Source organism: Zingiber officinale, chromosome 4A (assembly GCF_018446385.1).
Source record: "Zingiber officinale cultivar Zhangliang chromosome 4A, Zo_v1.1, whole genome shotgun sequence".
Taxonomy (NCBI): Eukaryota; Viridiplantae; Streptophyta; class Magnoliopsida; order Zingiberales; family Zingiberaceae; genus Zingiber; species Zingiber officinale.
The window spans coordinates 124,012,134-124,033,747 of NC_055992.1; the positions used below are offsets into that span (position 1 = coordinate 124,012,134).

Genomic DNA, 21,614 nt, shown 5'->3' on the forward strand with positions numbered 1-21,614 from the left:
CAGAAAAGGGAAAAAAAAACCTAACCTTTCTTATTTATTCTATTCTTCTAACCCTAACCAGGGTTAAACTTTTACCACAGTGTGATTTATTCTTTTAGTTAATAATAATAGAAATTTAAAAATACTTAATTAGGGAAAAAGCTTCACACATCCTTGTGCAGCTGTATTTCATGTATATTTTATTGCTTTAGGTACTTTTCCACCATTGTTGCAATAGATAAATAGTTAATCTTTATCCAGAACAAAATAATATAATTTCTTGTTCTTTTCTTATGATGATGATGAAAAAAAAAATAGAATTTGAAGATAGAAATATCGTGAAATATTTGAATATGCCATGAATAGGAGTTTTTGAAACATAAATTCTGTTTCAAATTTATCTATGAAACAAATAAGGAAAAAAAGACTATCTATCTCCAGGATTAATCGGTAAAATCTGGATAGGGATTGATCCAGCATTTAGCGTTAGCTCTTCTCCATCTTTTTTGGAAAATCTTCAGTTCAGCATAGGAGCGCCGCCGTATCTGATGAAAGAAAAAGAGCATAGGTCAACGCATAGCATTCTGACTTCTATGTTTGACTTGCAAAAGTCAATTGAAAAAGTTAGGGTGAAGAAATTCAGTAAGAAAAACAAACAAAAAAACTGAAATCTGTCAGAATAGAAACACACACAGCAGATCGTTCGGTGATTTTAGACGATCTGATAGGCACGTGAAAGATATCATATGCAATTAGTCGAGCCGATCCAACAGTTTGAAGGTGAATGAATAAGGTTGGTATGAGCCACGATAACAATGTTCGTAAGGTAACAAGCTAAACTATATATCGGTATACAAGAAGCAATGTTTCGGCAGGCGATCCAGCTATATCACTGACTATAGTGACAAAGGGTCGCGATTACCCTAGTCATCGATCAAACAAATTGCCATATGTAAACTTACGATATATGTTCTCTTGAGGTAAACCATGCATTATTTTAGTCTACAAGGGTTTAATGTTGGTTATTATTAGGTTGAAGTTGTAAATAGGTGTATGTCGAACTGATATTACAATAATGCACATAATAATAACGGGTGTAAATAAAATTCTGCCACGAAGCATCAAGGAAACGTAAAACTTATTAGATCACAGGGCAACAAGGTAATTTAAACCTTTACAGGACAAAAAGAACGAGGTCGCCCATCCATAATCAGCCACAAGTATCCAATTAAGAAAACTGTACGGTGTTTGCGGTCCATAAACTGTGCTAAAACAATTTTGAGAATAAAAAAAAAAGCAAGTTGACCAAGAGAAAGCACACTCCAGACAGTTTGAATTGCAGATGGCTTTGTTTTTGGTTTTCCTGAAACCTTCCTATGATTTCAGGCTTGCAAACTGAACTTGGAGATTGAGAGTATATGTGATCCTTCCCCCCTAGAATCATTGTTTCAATAGCCAAGGAGTCGGTCAACTTATGATCCACCCTACCATTTGTTGAAGATGATGTGCAACTGAGAAAACCATGCTTCGGATCCTTAGCAAGGTATGTTGGCTCTGTAATCCCTGTCTGATACACCTATCTGTACAAAGTGCACAACCCTTCCAAGCAGCGCCGGTGTCTCAACCAAAGCCAAACCCTTCATTGGCCTCATGGATAGCTAAAAACAATCGCTCCTGCAACTGCTCTTTTGAAGTGTATTCTGGCAAGTCCAATTGGTTAAAGCTGCAGCAAATACAAAGTAGAAGACGGCATGAGGAAATGACTTTGATGGAAGTCTCAATGCAACTCAGGCAAAAAAATTTATTGCTTCTGGAAGTGAAAGTGCATGATAACCACAACTAATAGAACAAAACAAAAGAGAAAGAACATCAGACGAAAGAATACAACTCATTAGAAGTCTAGCATAGCAATTATTAAAATCAAGTGTTTTACTAACTATATAGTAAGTCATGTGGGATGAGCTTCCTATTCTTGACTACGTACTTGTATGAAGTCGGCCTAGATAAAGTACACGGACAACGAAATTCCAAAAAAATTGTTATCAACAAATTACTCATATCTCTCTTTTTGTAAATGGTTCTCTACAAGGATTTTCCTACATAAATGTGTGCAGTCCTCCTTTGGAAGGAAAAAAAAATCAGGAAAAAAAAACAATCTAATTCATTTTAACTTTTCAGAATACATATGCCACAATTGGAGGAACAACATACCATGTATGAGCTGAAGGCAGATGATGGGGGCTTCCATATGCCTTGTGAATCTGAAACCGCTGACAACCTGAAATTCCTTGAAGAGCACTAAAACCTTCCAATGGCACCTATCGATATAGGAAAATCGTTGGTAAAGGCAACAAAACATCAACTAGTGGAGACATGCTCAAAAAGAAAAGAAACAAAATAATAAAAAAAATGCTAAAGCAATTAGGGGATGCACACAATGAGTAATAAGCTGATGAATTCAGATAGTAATAACAAATGCTGGTATTACAAATTCAAGTATATAGTATAACAAATAATGATAGACAATTAAGGTTTACACATTGACACGCAAAAGAGAATATTAATCATAGCTGACTGATTACAAAGGTAATGTCTACTCATGTGCCAATATGAAGAAATAGCAGTCGTCAAACAAAATGCCAACAAAACAAGCACAACAATATGCGGTCATTCTTCTGGGCAGGTAAGATCTGTTTGGACATGGGTACTATTTTTAGGCGTGAAACATAGTATAGGAAGATTCAGCGAAGATGATAACAAGCTCTCATAGGGATTTCAGAAATAGAAGGCTGAATTCCAAGAAATGCATTAATAAGTTACCAAATGATTTGTAAGGCAATATAGAAAAGGCTGAATCCAATAATCTCATTCATTTCAGGTCCAAAAGCAAGAGTTCATAACCTAGACAAATGGATCTCCTTCCAAGCACGGTATGTTCTTGCTCATCAATCAAATTAATGCCAAGAAAAACAAATTGTTGCTTTACCCACTTCAAAAGTGATTACTTTGTTGGTGCTTCAGGCGGTTAGACATAGAGGTTTATAAGATGAAATCCACAATGCCTAGTAACCACCACATGCTTTGGTGTATACTAATCCTTCTAGTTAGATAGCACTAACACAGGTTTCTCTATGTATTCGCCAATTGTTATTTGTTTGCATCTAAGTACATTTAATGCTTCATAGCTTACCAACCATAATTTCTAATTAAAAAAATTACCTTTGAGGTACCAGTAACAAATTGCAGGAATCGGGCTTTGTCCTCCTTACTGAAGCCCTGAACAACTTCCCAAAACCATTGAATAACAGGGGATGCATTACTGTAGCCAGAATATTCAGTATTGGTTCTCAAGTCATCCACTGCAGGAGGTACAGAGTAAGAATAAGAGAACGAGCATTCAGATATATAATACCATGACAGATTGATGAATGAAAGTCTGAAAAAAAAAACGTGTCAAATATCAACTCACAATCGATATCTGGAAGTCCACTTATCAACAACTCAAATTCTTTATCATTGAAAATGGAAATCAGATCCTTCGGGATCAACTCGTTAAATCCTTCCATAAATGCATTTATCTGAGGCCTAATTGCAGTTGTTAGCAAATGTTCTGCCACACGATCAACATATTCATGTTTGTTTTCTTCTGTGACACGAATATTTCTTCCCCCAGGAATCAATTCAGAATCAGTTACCTGAAACATATCAATACACAAATATGAAATAACAAGGCATAATTACCTGAAACATTTTGATACACAAATATGAAATAACAAAGCATAACTTATTGAATGATTTGAAAGGATTATAACTTCAGAAGATACATTAAAAAAATGATATCATATTTTTTCAGGTCAAACATTAAGAAAAGCACCATACTTCGGGATTTAAAACACTAAATAAGATATCATATTTTTTTCAGGTCAAAGATTAAGAAAAGCACCATACTTGGGGATTTAAATTTCAAAACACTAAATACATGCCTCAATTGACAGAACATAAGCAAGAAAAGGAAACGTTTGACATAGCATCTTAGCATATTATTCTAGGGATTTCACTGCTAAACTTGGTAGCAACAATGCAGAATATAATAAAAGGCCAATAGGTATGGCACGAAGAGAATTGTAAATAAAAATAAGAAAAATAATAAACCCAATAAAAGCCCACTCATAAGCAGGATGTTTGGTCATTATGTTAACAGTAGATATAAAGATTTAATCCATCTAACATTTTACCATGCACATATCTAGTTAAGAAAATGCAACTACCTATAGCAACCATATTTTCCCTGCAACAAGTTCCTGGATAGTTAAGCACAAATACACAGATCATACAAAATATATGCTTCACAAACTTAATACAGACATTATCAGGAACACATTATTAGACAGAAGAAGGTAAAGACAGTCATCACCTCTGCCTTTTCATACAATATCAATTTTTCCTCATCAGCATCCATACTAAAAGTAAGGTCCAAAACATCGCTTATATCATTCTGCATCAACATGACAATGAACATAAAATGTAATTAAAGATTTTAGTGGGTGGGGACACAAATGAAACAACAAAGAATAAAAGAAAAACAAAATACGTTATGTACTCTAAAGTACCTCAAGCATCCACTTCAGGTTCTTATAGTAATCTGGATCCACAGCCTCAATGTCATGATAAGTAACCTTTACTCCAAGAATGTGCTTGTAGAATGATCTTGTGAAATGGACATCAAGGAGCTGACCATCAAAGAGTGCTTTACCAACCTGGAAAATAGAAACAATTTAGCAAATTTCAGATAAAAAAGTTTAAAGAGCTTCTAGTTAAACAAACAACATACCACTCGTCCAACAAACTTGAAATATGAAAGATGCTCTGTCTGGTATACTGAATTGGGATTTGGCTGGAATGTTGAATCATTTCCAACAGTCGTAAAAAGTAGAGCGCCCTTATCAAAAATTACACGAGAAAGCAATTGATACCATTCCCTAGTAAGTCCACCTGCATCAATGCCTTCTTCTCCTTGAAAATGCACAGTCAATTTTCCCTTTAAGTCTTGTGGTGAACGCATTCGCAATTGATTATATGAGTCCTCCAATATATAAGCTCTTCTCACTGATATTCTAACTGGGCTGTGATGATGGTCATGCTGATGTTTTATCTTTGATCTAAAATGAGAACGTTTATTGTCAAATTCAATGAATCTTGGTATTTTAAGCATCAGAGAAAACGACTTCTCAAGTAAACCAGGATTCTGTCGGATGAACGAATTTAACAACTTTCTATGCCTCTCTAAAAACCTAACAAAAACAACTTGTTTTTCATCAGTATTTGCAGACCCAGAAGATTTATGTCCTCCAGCTGAGGTACTTGCATCCTCGATGTCAGTTGCCACAGAAGTAAAATCTGGTACTGCTTCATATTGCCCAGGACGCAGCTTTTCACATGTCACAAAGAATGACTCTATATATGGCAAAATGTTTTGCACTCCAGGTGGAAGTGGTGGCACTGCACCAGTGCTAGCGGATGCTGAATTTCCTGAAAGAGATGCTGAATCTGATGGAATTTCTGAAGACATCTCAATTTTGCTTATGCAGTTGCTCAATTCTAGCCATAAAGGTTCCAGTGTAGAATTTATAACCCATACATGAGAAAGGGCATCAGTTTGGTCTTTCTCGGCAAATGAATCGGGTTTCTTTTTTTCATGCAATGCAGCAACAAGGGAGCTCAATGCCTGAAGAACTCTCAAGATTGCAGTCCCATTGATAGAAGACGAACTCAGAAGAGCTTTTTCAGCATCCTCATATAAGTTAAGTTCTTTCATAGCATAAACACATAAATTCCCCACAGAAGTGACAAGCTCTGTAGTGAATAAATGGCAATATGTAGGAGCACTGGCCACCATTTTTTTTAACACCTCAGCCACAAGATTGTAAGCATTATCTGACAATCTGAAGAAAAAAAAAAAAAAAAAGATCACTCAAGAAACGCCAAATAAATATTTCCAGGTAAAAAATCTAAATACTGGAGCAGCAGTGAGGCTCAGTTCGACAAAGTAATCCAGTCTTTTTGCCTAATTTTACATGGCGTAAATCAAGTAGGTGTGTGACATGAAAACATTCCCAGACAAAACTGAAAGATGCTAAATAGGAAAATCAAATGAGTAAAAGGTAGCAGGCAAAAGAAAAGAAGCGTGCAGCACAGAGCAGGCTAATTGCATTAATGAAACAAATACTATACTGTCTTTCACCGTGTAAGTTACATACCCTAATTAATGATGAATCAATGATCAGATTAGTGTGTAGCATGACTGATGAGGAAATATAATAGCATGACTAACAGCCCTAGATTAAGTTTGTGTGTAAAAAGAAAATGCTACTGCAACAGGCTCTTATAGATTCTGACAGAAAAGAAAATTTTGTTAAGGTTTTATTATCATTTACAATTATCTGGAAGCATAACTTATGAAGAAAAAGGAGCTTTGACAAATAATCTTGTTCTAACAATCTCATTTTCAATTACGGAAGTAGGTACAAGGCATAGATCATGCAGAGAAGGCAACTGGACAAGAAAAGAATCATACCCTTCACGTGCAAGCAATGAGCATAGAAGTCGAAGCTCTTCTTCCGGGATACTAAGTAAAATATCATATGTATTTCTTTCATTGTTCGTACCACAAGTAGAAGGCCTTCCAGAATCATCAGCTTTGATCAATTTAACATCCTCATCGGCAGAAGACACGACAGCATCGGCAGATAATGGTGTGTCATGCAAAGTTTGCTGCTCAAGTGAAATTTCAGCTTTGTTGGAGAGGCCAGAGTCAATAACAACCTCAATAAGGTTTAACAACTGAAAAGAAAAGGTTCAGTAATAGTCCAGAACTTGAAATAGGAATTAGATATTGGCTACTCTTGTTTACTAGCAGTACCTGTTCCAAATGGGAAACACTCCTCGTGTACAATGGTTGCCTCAGGAGCCCCAGAAGCAACACAATCGCATAAGCTCCAATTCTAAATTCAGATTTATCTTCATCCATTAGTACAGCTTTCCCACGACCCCTGTCTGTTGCTTCTGGCAAAATTGGCAATTCAAGATGTAGTAGCAGCTTTGACACTTTGGGATGGTTCTTAGCCAAGTAAGTCAATGTCTCCAGAATACGACGTGATAATAGTGGGGGAACCCCTGCACATTTGAGAAAAAAATAGTGAGCATGAAGCAAAATATTAATAAATGATGATAATATTTTTGATTAGCAGATGGAAACAACAATAAATAGCTGTTGACCAAGAACAAACTGTACACTCAATTTTCAAGGACTCATGACCATATCATCAAACAAATATAGTTCATGTGTTTGAACAAATATTCTGCTGAAGTTAAGACATTACCGCCATGAAATTGAGGACGAGAATATGCAATATAACTCTGACACCCATACAACCTAAATGGTGATTCAGAAGATTCAGTCGAACTGTTAATAGGTCCCCTCAGATCAATCATTAACATTTCCATCAAAATTTTCACCAAAGAAGTTCTTGTCTCATGATGGGTACATAGATTCAAGAAAAGCCTCTGTAGTTGACCTTTGTACAGTGGCTGCAAATCAAACATCACAAATGTCAATTGAAAATCATGTTACTTTTTCATTAAACATCAAAATAGAAAAAATATACAGTTACCTGAACTATACGCAACAATCTAATCATTGCCTTGAGATCATTCATGTCAACAAGGGGAACACCATCAGTTTCAATCAGTTTGCCTAGTGCAGTTCTACGTGCAGCAGCCTCAACATTTCTGTCCAGAGACCCAATAGCATCACCATGTCTAGAAGACTCACCCCGGCGACTCCTGGAACTCATACCAATGAGTGCTCCAGTATGGTGCCGATGGGCGAATCTTTCACGCAACATATTTGCTTCGGCAACAAGTGCAGGGGTCAGTGTCGCCAAAAGAGTATCAGGTGAGGTCAGAAGCACCTAAAATGAACAGTGTATTATTCATTATGGAAAATGATATTTCAAGGAGGATACTTATAGATAATGAAAAAACAGATCTAACCCTGAGATAAGTTCTTAAAAACAGATTCTTATATTCACATTGTGTCTGTCCAAAGTATCTAGGTTCTGCAACAGCATCTAATACAAAAGAATAAGCTAAGCAGTAAAGTTTACCTCTTCTCGAACATCTGAAGGAAGTGTAGCAATTATTGAAACAGCATCCATCTCAACTGGTTGACCTTCCAATTGTTGTGATTCTTGTCTCCTTTGAGCCCGTTGTTGTGCTAGAACCTCATCCCTTATATCAGGTGGAAGTGCAGCAAGAAATTCAGGATCAATATCTCCATCAGCTTGAGGTTGTTCATTTGAAGCCTGTGACACTTGATTCTGCCGTGAGGAAAGTACTTCAGCTCGCAACTCCTCTGGAAGAGCCTCTAAAAATGTAGGGTCTATTGTATCTGTATCAACATTTACTGTTGGTTGCGGCTCCTGCTGCTCCTCATTCTGTTGTGGGACCTCACTCACACTTTCAAGAGATGTATCACGGACACTAACTGGCATAGCATTTCCTGATGACCTTCTCAGCCTACTTACCGACTGCAAATCACCCAAAGGAAGTCTATCAACGGGACCTTGCCTATCTCCATCATCATGTCCATCTACACTCCCAATTTCTACTTCCAAACTGCGAAGGCTTTCTCCTATAGTTGCCCCACTTCCACTGCTTGCTTGACTCACTGCTTCAACATCTCGCACAACAACATCAGCTCGTTCATAGTGCATCTCTGACACTTGCTCACCTGCACCAGATGCACCAGTGTCTTGGAGTGAATCACCACTGGAGGTTACAATACCAGCATTTCGAGAACCGTCTATTGCTTGTGAAGGTATAACGATGTTCTCATTGTTCTCATTAACTCCTGCAGCTCTTTCTTCCCTAACTTCAGTCTCTGCAATTTGCAACTGACTGGGTTCATGCTTTTCTTGAGGACTATTAACCTGCATGCTTTGGTTTTGGACAAGTGTAGGCGGTCTTAGTCGGGAAACAAGCATTTCTTCAATCCCCTGAGGCACTGCAGGGGCACTAGATGCACCACGTTGATGGCTATCATCCAACCACATATTAAAACGATGTCCCTGTCGTCCATTCCTCAATGTACGGAAGATAGCATCCATTCTGTAGGAAGTGTTCTCATGATTTCTATCTGAGAAAGCTATATCCACAGTATTTTCTGAAAAAAAATTCAAAAATGAAAGCATGAGATATCATTAGTACTTCTTAAACTACATAATTTAACAGATATGTTTATTATAATGTGTTAATTGAACTAAAAATGATTAAGACAAGAAAAACTATGAAAAGTAAAAGATTAAGCATGAACCAAAAAAATATAATTTGACCTGATTGTCTCTGGTGAACTAGATGTCTATACGAAGAAGGCTCCTCCAATAACGGATGTTCAAGATGAAGGGCACTGTTGTCACCAGTTCGTCCAAGAAGATTGTAAATGGATGTTGTCCGCCCTTGACGTCTAGAGCCAAATATGTCAACAGGCATTACAGAAAAATTGTCACTACCTAGAACTTCAATGTGATCAAAGACATTTATTCCACTAATTCCCTCCTCTAACTGGAGTATTACACCATCATCATCTTCATTGTCATCATCTTCTTCTTCCAAGACATCTTCATCAAATTCTTCATCGTCCATCTCATGCTCATCATGATCTGTGTCAGGATGAGAGGTTTGATGAATTTCATCCTCCTCCAAGTCATTATTGTCATCATCATCCTCATCAACTTCTTCTCCCTCATCCCCTGACATATCTTCATCATCATCATCATCATCATCATCATCACCCATGTCATCTTCAGCATTTTGCTGAATATCAAATCTTATTTCCACAGTTGAAACACCATTCTCAATACCTGTACCATCTTCTGAAGCTTCATGCATGAAATCATCTTCAGCTTCACGAGCAAAACCCACATTTATTTCACGGTCATGATCCATGTCATCTAACATGGAACTAGAATTGCTAAAATTTTGGATGGCTGATTCTCTTTGGTCAGCCATCACTTCTGCATTATCAGGTTGTGAGATTGTTTCCAAGGCCTCAAACCTATCACCATGATCATTAGATGAACCAAGTTGATGCTCGTTAGACACCAGCGTCAGGGAATTGTCCCCCTTTGCTGTGTTGATGTAAGCAGAATGAACATGCTCCTTTGTCACTAACTCTAACACCTTAATGATTCCTGTGATGAGCTTTGGTGAATCAGCATGGTCCAAATCAAGCACCTTAAGTGTCGAACTTAAAGAATGAACAAGCCCAAGATCAATAAAAGTAACTGAAGCTTCTGCCGAAATATATGAACCAGTTGGTGAGCGAGCAGCAAGGATATCATTAAGTAGGTCGACAAAGGCATGCATGCGGGAATTGGCTGCCCTACAGCAACTAGATGAGTTAATGAAGTCATTAAACACATTGCTTATTTCAGAAAAAATTCTTCTACGGGCTTCCGCTGAACGAACAGATGATGCCACCAAAAATTGGTTTGATCTGGTAGCTAACTTTTGCCTCCAATCTCCATCAGTTTTCTTATCTTTCTTAGAAATTCCCGAATAAGGAAGAAAATTAAGAAGAATATGGTGAAAGATTCCCCCGCTAGTATTGCTATTTATACACTTTGAAAAAGCACGAGAACTATTGAGCTCAGAATCTCTTCTAAGTAATACATGAATTGATGAAGCATAAGTGAGAAGTATCTCTGTCAAAAGTTTAACAATAAAAACACTTTTTGCAATAGATGTAAGAGCTTCCTGGGAATCATTTTTGCCATCCGGAGATGAAACATCAATAACTTTTCCTTTTCCTTTAGCAGAGGTGGAATCAATATCCATGTCTGATACTGATGCAGTAGGAGGACAAGCATCAGCTTGAGAATCTGCATTTGGAAGAGGGACAAATTTCACAGTCAAATCCAAGAGATATTCAATCACCGTTGTAAAACTTTGTGGAATTTTTCTATGGGCCTTGCTGTTCTTTGTATAAGGATCTGATAGTTTACCATGCCCACTTCCAGGGACAACTGAGGCCACATCTACCCCAGTATTTTTTTCATCACTAGTAGATACTTTGTCTTTCTCAGCTGTCTTCTCTTTGTCTTTAGCCTTGGGCTTTTCCTTCTCACGATCTTTCAAGAGCACTACATTAGGTCGGTCACCAACCATCTCAATCCTGCATACAGCTTGCGCAGCTTTAAGAAACACCACAGGATCCCTGGAAATAACAATACCCAAGTTCTGAACAAAAGTTCGTGGTGATATTCTTGCATTTGAATGTCTGCTAGTTGCTGCAATGAGGCTATGACGTATTTCTAACTCCATGGCTTGCTGAAGAGTATTAGGATCTTCCAAAATGTGGCGGATAATTGCAGCTGCCACATTATTGAACCCCGGAAATAAGCTGTTTGTAGGCAAGCTGAGTAAAGCTTGCAAACCTCCCGCTTCAAGAAAACTAACGGCAACTGGGTGATATTTAGTTAATGTAGAACACAGCTGCAGCACCACATGCATGGTCTCAGAAGGAAACTGACTCTTTATACATCTGCAGCATATTTCCAAAAGCTTCTTCTGGTCCTCCATATCCAAAAATCCCATAGTAGACTCCAGAGAAGACTGAAAATCCTTTGTTTTATTCTCATCGATCACAATTGATTTCTGAGGATTGAGGTTATCCTTTCTTATTTGTTCTAGATTGTATATTCCAGCAGACATCTTAGGATCCACCTGCAGCAACTGATCAACAGAAAGGAAGCATGCAGTGACCCACTTTGGAGCTTGAGGTTTTGCTTCATCAGAAGAACCCAGATTCCACCTAGAAAGCAGATCCAGAGCAATCTTTATCAGCCCAGCTTGATAAGCAACTTCCCGCGCCATAGCATCATCATGGAGAATTAGAGCAAGAATGTGAAATAGTGCAGACAACACATTCTCACTTAAAGGAACTGATGGTATAGAAGAATGTTTTACATGATCCAGGATGTGAGAGAGGATCTTATGTCTGTGGTGACCATCATTTTGAGTGCATATCAAAACAAGCAGATCTTTCACAGGAAACGCTAAGGATCCATTCGCCTGCAAGAGTTTCATGCATGCTGACAGAATTTCATCAACAGGAGGCAATTGGACAGCATCCTCTTCCTGATCAATGATCTTAAAATTTGTAATTTCATTTTCCTTCAATGGTCCATCTGAGTTCCCTAGGGACATGGCAACAGCTCTAGCAAGTTCATCATCTTCTTGTGGTTCCTCTGGATGTGAAAACAGCCAATCAGTAGCAATCTCAACACTATTCATGCCAACTTGTCTCAATGCTTCTTCTGCTCTTGCACGAGAAAAGCCCATTTCTACAATCAATGATATAGCTGCTTCATCAGGTGGTGGACCAGCTAAATGAGATCCACCACTAGTATTGACATTCCTGACTTCAACACCAATGTAAATATGCCGCATAATAGAGATCATTGAAGTAATAAACTCTAAATTGCATTCAAAAAATTGAGGATGAGTCCAAATGGGAAGTACAGCCTTTAAAACCTTGGATTGAAGCAATTTCACAAATGCCTCGGCATCTTGAGGAAATGGAACAATCCCATTTGTAATTGGTTGCTCGAGCAGCTGCTTTGTTGAGGAAGACAAGATGAAAGATGATGTGGCCAAATGATCCAGTACAGTACCATAGCTAGCCAAAGGACCATATATCCATGAATTTTCTGGCTCTTCTCTGTCTTCCTTTTGACATTTATCATCCATTTCCATTGGGGAAGGTGGGACTCTGTTGGGTGTGAAAAGCAACTGACTTGTCGCTTCAAAAGTGGTTATAACAGACTGAATGACACCATGTCCAAACAAACATTTAAGCATAATTGGATTGGAAGATTCTGGCCTGTCTAATAGAACCCCATTCAGAAAATCAATAACTTTGCCAAGATAGCGACATTTTGTAGACACAGAAGTCTCACTCTCTGAAGTGCTTGCATGCCACCTAAAATTCAAGTGACCTAACAAAATCGAGGAAACTGTGTTACCAACAGATACAATAGATTGAGAGATATTTATAGGATTGCTCTCACGGCGCAAAGTGAGTAGCATTGATTTTCCCAGCTCCATAAAGAGATGGTTTATATGATAAGCAAGTGACCTCATCATGTCATTACATAAAGAAAAGTAAGATCTCTGTTTGGCATCTTCTGTTCTACTCACAGGAGAGCTGTCTGAAGAATTAGAAGACTGGGATTGGTAGCCAGAAGCAACTCGCAAAGTTGAAAAGCTATCTATACCCCGTCTATGTAAACCAGTGGCTGCACGTCCAAGATCTCGATATATGTTAAATAGGTCAGAAACTTGAGTCTCAAAAGTCCAGCCAGGAACTCTTCTTCTCAGTAATGGATCAAGATACTGCCTGAAAGTACTAAAGCGTTGCTCTTCAGGAGAATCAACCACATGGTCCACACCAGGATCTACATGCACCTCATTAGAAGAATCATCTCTTTCAGCCTTTGAATCTTCAAGAAGGGCAATATGCCACAGGACTTCACGATGGATATGCCCAATGTCTTCTAGAACATCCTTGCTAGAATCTCCGAATTCAGTAAGCAATGCACTAATCCAGCGATTGTCTTTTGAAGCAGCAAGGAAGAGGAGAAATTCAACAACAAAGAGAGACGATAATATCCCACTGTCCTGTATAGACTTGGAATCCTGCAAAGATAAACCAGCAAATGAACTGAATTGATTCATAGAATTTTTCAAATGCTCCCTAAGCGAGGAAGAAAAAGCTCGTGCAAGGGATGCAGAATGATGCTGGGTAAAGCCCTTAAAGACAACTGTGCTATGCAAAGCAATTGGCATGGCATCCGATGACTGAGTGATGCTAGGTCGTTGAAGAAGTTTTAACAATGCTTCTATACCCTTCTTCTCAACAAACATTCTACAAGTTTCAGAGTTTTCCATTGTTCGATGAACTAACACCATGATATGAAAGATGGATAACTGCTCAAACTGTTCATCGCTGATTCCTTCAACAGCCATATCCATGGCACTCACCAAATCATGCCCTTCATTTGCCTTTTCTTCACGATCAGTTTCCATGGCAGTGTTCTCATCCATATCCACCACAGTTTCCTTGGATTTATCATTCCCAAAAGATGTAAGTTTGTTGATAATATCAATAATAATCTCAACCCCAGTACTCCTTAGTGAAGATACATGCCGAAGAAGCTCTTCAACAGCATTTGCTAAAAGAACAACACCCTCATTCATTGCTACCAAATATTTCTTTGTTGTGAAGGTGTCAACCAGAAATCGCAATGCAGCAGTTTCTTTCACTGCCTCTGATCCCTTGGTATTAAGACAGATAGCACCAAGACCATTAGGAACACAGATGAGTGCCTTTGAAGAAGGAAGAATCCCAGATGTCACTGATAATAAAAACGACTTGGGGACAGCAAACTCATCAAGAACAGGAAAGCATGTTGGATCCCTATGAATTATTTCGCCCATAACAGTTACTGCTGCAAAATAAATATCCCCACCAAACATGCTTACATTTCTAAATATCAAGGATAAAGATGAAAGCAAGGAGTTTTGTTGGGAATCTTGATTCCTTGCAGTATTCACTGGAGAGTACATTGCAGAACCCAATGCCTTAAGCAAGCACTTAATAAGGTGTTTCTGCAAGTACAATTGATCTTCATCAGGGCTTATTGTATCTGCAGATGTCACTGAGTTACTTGTACCTTCACCTGGGCCAATGATTCTGTATACTTCAATCTGCAGCCTCTTAGACAAAAGTTCAATCCCTCCTAAATCTTTTAATAGAGACACAGCAGGGCTACTATATTCCATCAGCTTTTGTAAGGTCTTAACAGCAGAGGAGACAATATGCATATGTGCCAGATCAGAGTCTTGCAAAAGAGGTAGAAGAGGAGGAACCATTGCTGAGCCCCTTACAGCACTACCAGAACTCGAGGAAGATAACACATGAAGTAAGAAGAACTGAAGAAGAGCATCAACAAACACTGGAGTAGAAGGATCATTTGGGTTACTAAGTGATGCAATAGCTTTCTGAAGCACATTTAGCAGCATCATACGATTCCCATTACCAGATATAATACTTGAACCACTCAATATTCTAGCCCGTTCATGAGATGATGCATAGGCTGCTAACTGAGCTCCTAATGCAAGCATAGCCAATGCCCTAACATTTCCCGGCACATAATCTTCATTGCGAACAAGCTTGATAAGCTCATTTGTATACTCAGGCTCATTCGCAAAAAAAGAAGTGAGTTCATCATGAGCATCATTTGATTGTACCAAAACAATGAATGCAAGAATACTAATCCTGCTATACAACCTACATATTCTAGGAGATCGGAAGGCATGGGCATATCTAATTCTTGTAAGTAATGAGAATCTGTGCTCAGGAGGAACATTAAACTGTTCGACACATTGTTTCAAAATGTTCAAATCATCCTCTTTTCTCAAATGCATATCAAGGATCTTTATGACACAAATATTAGATGATTTGCTTCCTTCAGTGGTAGATTCTGTAGCTAAGGAAGAAGGTATACTGTATTCAAAATGGAGAGTAGAACCCAATCGATGTTGGGTCCCATCACATTTGTCACCAACATCAGTAGGAAACAAGCTTAATCCCTCGTGTTGATTTCTCTCATTTGTCACAACACATGAATGCAAACCCAAGCCTTCTTCTTTGCTTCCCCAGCCCTGTGCTAGAGAGAGCAGATAGCTATTCAAAGAACCACAACCAATCAGTTTCCCACCCAAATGCATCTTGGATGGATTTATCTTCACCAACGCAGAAAGAGTCTCCAAGGAAGCTATAAGGACATCCGGATCTGTGGATGCAAGTAGAATCTTGAAATGCTGATTCAGGAACATGATTAAAAAGTCAGAAACAACATGAAAAGCAAAGCTAATATATAAGTCCTTTATAATTGCATGCTATATGGGTATGATTCTTCTTCTAAAAAATAAATTTTCAGATTCACCTCTAGACCTCCAAATGAACTTTTGTTGCGACAATTTTCCAGAATAATCTGCATGACTCTTAAGATCTGCATAACAGAATGTTTGGGAAAGGGTTCTTCCTCTAAAATATTTTCAGATAAGAGGTCTTTTCTGCAAGAAAGATATGTCTTGAAGTATGTATCAAAATGCATAAAAAGTGGCCTCCAATGGTGGAAATTTCCCTGAAATCAAATTAAAGCCAAAGATGCATTAAAATAGATCAACCTCAGATGTTAAGTAATTAATAAACAATACTGTACCTTATTATACTCCCAACGGAAACCAGAAAGAGGAATGGCTATATCATGTAATGGGCTCTTAATCACCCTATCAATGAAATCCTTGACTTTTGGTGGCTGCAAATACAAACTAGTATGAGACAACTGAAAACCTACGCATAGGAAATTAATTAATAAATAGAAAAATAATCAAAAAAAAAAAAAAACTTGAGTGCGTTTAATTGACACGACATCAGTTCTAGAATCATAGTCATAAACACATCCAATAAAGAGGACATCACATTTGTATATGAGACTGTTCTTCGAATATCAAAAAGAAAAGAGATACACCATAATAGTAGTGCATATACAACAGCCTTGAAAAAATTATTATCATAAAAACAATGTCTTATCTCTCACAATAATTGACATTCTGTAAAGACCCATACAAAGAAAAAAGTATAAAGTAGTAAACATGGGGTCCTATGCCTATGAAAACAACACGGGAGAATTGTCAAACTTAGATTACAAACATGCTGAAATTATATGTTCACTCAGAAATAATGCAGACTACTGTATCTGCTTTCAGAGGGATACAGAAACACTGAGTCCACTACACAGGATGAACAGAGCCCAAAAAAAAGGTGGCTAATTCATTCATCATGCCATGTTTAATTCTGTATGGTAGTAGTTCCACTCTGAAGAACAGGATAATGAATTAAAATTTGTCAAGACGAAACTCAAGTTGGATGAAATCTTGCACTAATCTATATATCAGAATTATTATTTCCTTAGTTCATTATCTACTCAACATGCACCTTCTCATGCATTAATCTTATATTTTATTTTATACCATTGTGAGTCATCATAATTGATATAAATAATTCATAATCTATGAATTACCCTACAATTCATCAATCACACTTTTCTTTTACCAGCTCATTAATTACAAAATATAACACTTGCAGCATCTTATATACCCCAAATTTAAATGAGGTATACAAATGGCAGAAAAAATCAACTACCAAATCAAATCTCTGGGAAAATATAAATCATTCCAATTTAACAATAGCCTTAATCTACAAAGACAAAGATAAGAAAAGAAGCTTTTAGAAAGAATAATGTGTCAAAGATGAACTACGCATCAGAAGGAAAATGAAGATTAGCCCCTTCCATATCAGCCAGATTAGAGATTGAAGAACAGAATGAATGGGATAAATCCAATTTAGCTAGAACAAGTTGGCGACTAGGATCAAGAAACGTAGCACTTGGAATCTTGGGATCATGACATGGATTAAAATCAAGTAAGACTTTCAGAATTGAAACTTGTCTCGATCAAACCAAGCTTATTAAAACCCAATCAGAATCAAGGAAAAAGAGGTAAGATCCAGTTTAACTAGGAGTTCAGAACATGACTAGGAATCGGATCAGATAGGTGATACAGTGAGGAGAGTGGGTTCTTCCAATAGGAGTGAGTGCTAGGAAACTGCAGTCATCACATGTATTAAATCAAACCAAACACTTTCAGAACTGATAGTGATCCAGATTAAACCAAGCTTAAAAACCAGGATCAAATTAAGGTGAAGAAGTCAATAAACAGTGAGCCAAGAAGGTTCAACATCCATAACGAATTGAAGTTCATTCCACAATGGTGAAACATGGACCAGACTGGCTGGTTTGCTTGGAAAAAATTGTAACAACCAATTTCTCAAAAATCCTTTATGACAGATTTTCAGTTCATCAATGTGTGTTAGATGTAGATGAATTAAATAGTTTACCACAGCCATGTTAGTCGTGATTGTAATTTGGGCCTTGGGATCTTACAATGTTAAAACCCAATCTGACTTGGACAATCCAGACTCTAGGTAGGATATAAATCATACTGTGAGTTTTCAAAGTTACCTTCAGAGCCTATGCTCCACCATTACAACATGGATCACAAACCCAACAACCCTCACTTCATGGAATATATTTGCATTCATTCAGATATTTTAAAGCTTCAAATTTGAAGGAAATCTTTTCAATGTTTATTGTTTAAAAAAAATGATTATATCAAAGTCTTTTTAACTTCTAACTAAAGAGATAAATATCACAACCAAATGATTCAATGCATCAATCCTACAATACAAACCTACAAGTCTCCCCTTGTTCCTAGTTTGTATCTCAATCCTAGCAATGAGTATCTTGACAAACATGACTACATCTGCTTCTGTCTTGTTAGGAAGTATACAATAATTCAAGCAATGAAGTAGCATTGGTACTTTGTATATAGACAAAAAAAAAGGAATAAATACATAGCCAGAAGTTGTAAAAATTAACCTTAACCCTAAATAGATCTCAATAAAAAAAACTTGTAGACAATCCATACAGTGGCCCTTGTTCACATCATAAGTTTCTTTATCAAGGGCTCAAATTTTCTTTTTTCTTTGAAAGCCACATAAGTTAGCTGCAGAAATCTTAGGTATGCATTGTCACACTATATGAGGCACACAGATTTGCAATTAAGAAGGTTAATTTGGAGCATCTCAATTGATTTTCTTGGCCGGGTTGATGCTTGGAAGTGGATGCAATTCAGTATCTTGAATTTGAACCACCATTCCAACAAATGAATCAATGTCCTGGAGCCCATCTAGTTTGATTTCTATAACTATGATTCTATAATAAGACGATTCATAAATTGACACTGAATGATCAACTCATACTGATATGTTGTTAATCAGCTGAAACCAAAAAGTCCATCAACAACAGACATCTCATGAAAAACTGTTGGAATTATCTCAAACGAGAATCAGTCAAGGATTTCAAGTAACATGATCAAACAAAATAAATAGAATTAATAGAGATTTCCAATGGTAATGTTTAACTTGAGAGGAGAAAACCCAAAAGAACAAGATACTGAAGGGTCTACAGTTTGACTGTGTCTGGCAAAAGTAACTCTCAACATGACCTATCAGTTACGCCTAACTAAAATGCACAGAATGCATGCAAGATACTCCAGCAGACATGAACTATCCAAGTGAAATTTATTATCTCCAAATCAAGGGATCTGCATTCATATCTTTCCTTAAGGTCAGGGCAGAAAATGTGGGATAGCATGTTGGTTTAGCTGCTTAAGGATGATGACAAATGTAAATTTCTCACAATCAAGTTCACAGAACATCAGTGCATGTCACTAATTTAGCGCAGAACAATTCCAAACTACACGATTAGAAACTTGGAAGCGTCAACAAGGCTTTACATGCATCAGGTTATTTTCTGAAAAACTGAAGAATAGCTCATAGACTTGATGGATTCAATTCTCACCATAAATTTCATGTCACAAATTACAACATTCATATGCATCATGTTTTCCAAGTGTACAGCATGCACTATCTTATACCACCTTAATTGTAACTTTCACATCAAAACGAATACATGAGACGTCATTGGAATATCTCTATGCTAAGCACATTTCTTTTATTACAAGTCAAAGCTTTGAATTGTCCTGATTGTTTAAGCATTTCATAGTACGCAAACCTTTTCAGGTTGCTCCTCAACTTTAAAGACTTAGAAAAATTGTATACAGAATCATTTATATATGTAAAAAGGTAATAATATCCATTCAATTAATGTATAACAAATTGAACCCAGACCATGTTTGCGACACTGCATGCATAATTGCCTCAACAATCAAAAGTAATGTATTGTTTCAGATTGCATGATAATGATGAGAGAAAAAATAGTGTTCTAAAGTAGGATCAAATAAGTACACTCAGAAGCAAGAAACATCATTAGCCTAATGTTACCCAGTAAACAATATCTCAAATTCAGATGTTTGTTGCAACTCCTATTCACGTGTGTTTTGGCCCTTATTGAGTTTTCTGCTTTTGCTCTGAAAATCTAAGATGCCCTGAGTAATAACTTTGCACGTCAAGTAGCAAGTTGTGTCACAATTTTTTTTCTTGCTAATTCAGATGCATCAGTTGGACACGAACATACTAGCTAATAAGAAAGATGGATCAGAAAAAGAATCACAAACACCACGCTGTGGAGACGAAAGAGTTGAATCTCCAGCAAATTTTTTTTACTTTGCAACTAATAACATTTTTCACTAATTAGAGGAAACAAGTTTACAACAGGAAAAATATACAACAAAAAGGCAGTAGATCAATTAACAAGAAAATCTATGACACCAGTTCATTATTCAATCTAAACAAATCATCCATACATGCAACCACACTCCAGTACCCACTGCCGATAACATAAGCATGCAAGTAACAATCAAAAACAGAAACAGGAGGTTTAGTCTAGGGATAACTCACGGGCTCGCTCTCCAATTTAAGGACCGGCGAGAGGGACCTCCCGCCAGATAAGATCTGCTGCAGCCGCAGCGGGAGACTCGAACGGTGCCCCGCCATCGCGGTTCCAGACCACGCCCTACCTCAAAACCTGCCGCCCAAAACCCGATAAGAATCGGCGTCGTAGATCGGAACCAGCGATTAAAAAAAAAGCAGCAATCGAAGCTAAGACGACGGACCTGCGATTAGGGCGACGACGGCAGAGCGAAAAGGAAGCGGTAGAAAAAAGGGTTTTGGAGAGAGAGGAAGAACAAGCCGTGATGAGGCGATGATGCATACACATCGACTTATTAAAAAGGGAACAGAAAGAGAGAGAGAGAGTGGAGACGAAGGAAAGAAAAAAAGGACCGTCACCGATGAAACCCAACGAGGCGGAGCAAAATGCACTGCCACGATTCGCGACGCGAGAGATATATCTTGCCACAAGGTCGGCGTACCGCAACGAAGGAATAGGGCAGTGTCACGCTGAATCCACGTGCCATGCGTCCGGTTCGGTGGGATTGAACCGGGAGTAAGCCCAATTATAGGCGATCTTACTTAGTCAAGAAGTCAGGTAGTGAATTTTTTTTATAAATTTTTTTTTTTAAAAAAAAGACCTTTTCCAAGAAACTGAAAAAAAAAAAAGAAAACTTATTTATTATACGCCATATCAGAAATAAACAAAATGAGAAAAAATAAAAATCTTTGGAAATGCAATATAAAGAAAATTATCGCGGTAAGAATCATTGGATGAAATTTTCAACGGAATGTGATCTACCTATCTTTATTGGGATCACCCTGGACGATTTCATCATCTTTTTTTTTTTTGCTGCTAATTATTTATCAGAACGGATTTGGGCTTATGTAAGCCCACTTTCAAACACATCTTCGGGCCAAGTAGAACCTAGTCCACTCTATATATGCCCCTCACCTTCGTTCCGTTAACCCTAGTAACAGAGCCATTCTCTATGCCGCCGAAATACTCCTTCAATTCTTCTGACGAGTTCTTCTT

At 37.6% G+C, this 21,614-nt stretch overlaps 1 protein-coding gene across 1 annotated transcript; it reads right to left on the reverse strand.

The window, feature by feature from the left end:
• Nucleotides 1-1,100: 1,100 nt before the first annotated feature.
• Nucleotides 1,101-21,012, reverse strand: LOC121970934 (E3 ubiquitin-protein ligase UPL1-like). Its single transcript, XM_042521960.1, has 17 exons — nt 20,803-21,012; nt 20,588-20,714; nt 16,329-16,424; nt 16,050-16,250; nt 9,372-15,924; nt 8,145-9,202; nt 7,650-7,949; nt 7,359-7,566; nt 6,899-7,152; nt 6,554-6,819; nt 4,811-5,921; nt 4,590-4,736; nt 4,394-4,474; nt 3,449-3,674; nt 3,199-3,338; nt 2,191-2,297; nt 1,101-1,702 (listed from the first exon to the last, which is right to left on the reverse strand). The coding sequence occupies exons 2-17, from the start codon at nt 20,681-20,683 to the stop codon at nt 1,600-1,602; spliced, it is 10,947 nt and encodes a 3,648-aa protein (XP_042377894.1). The 5' UTR covers nt 20,684-20,714; nt 20,803-21,012; the 3' UTR covers nt 1,101-1,599.
• Between the last annotated feature and the right edge of the window lie 602 nt (nt 21,013-21,614).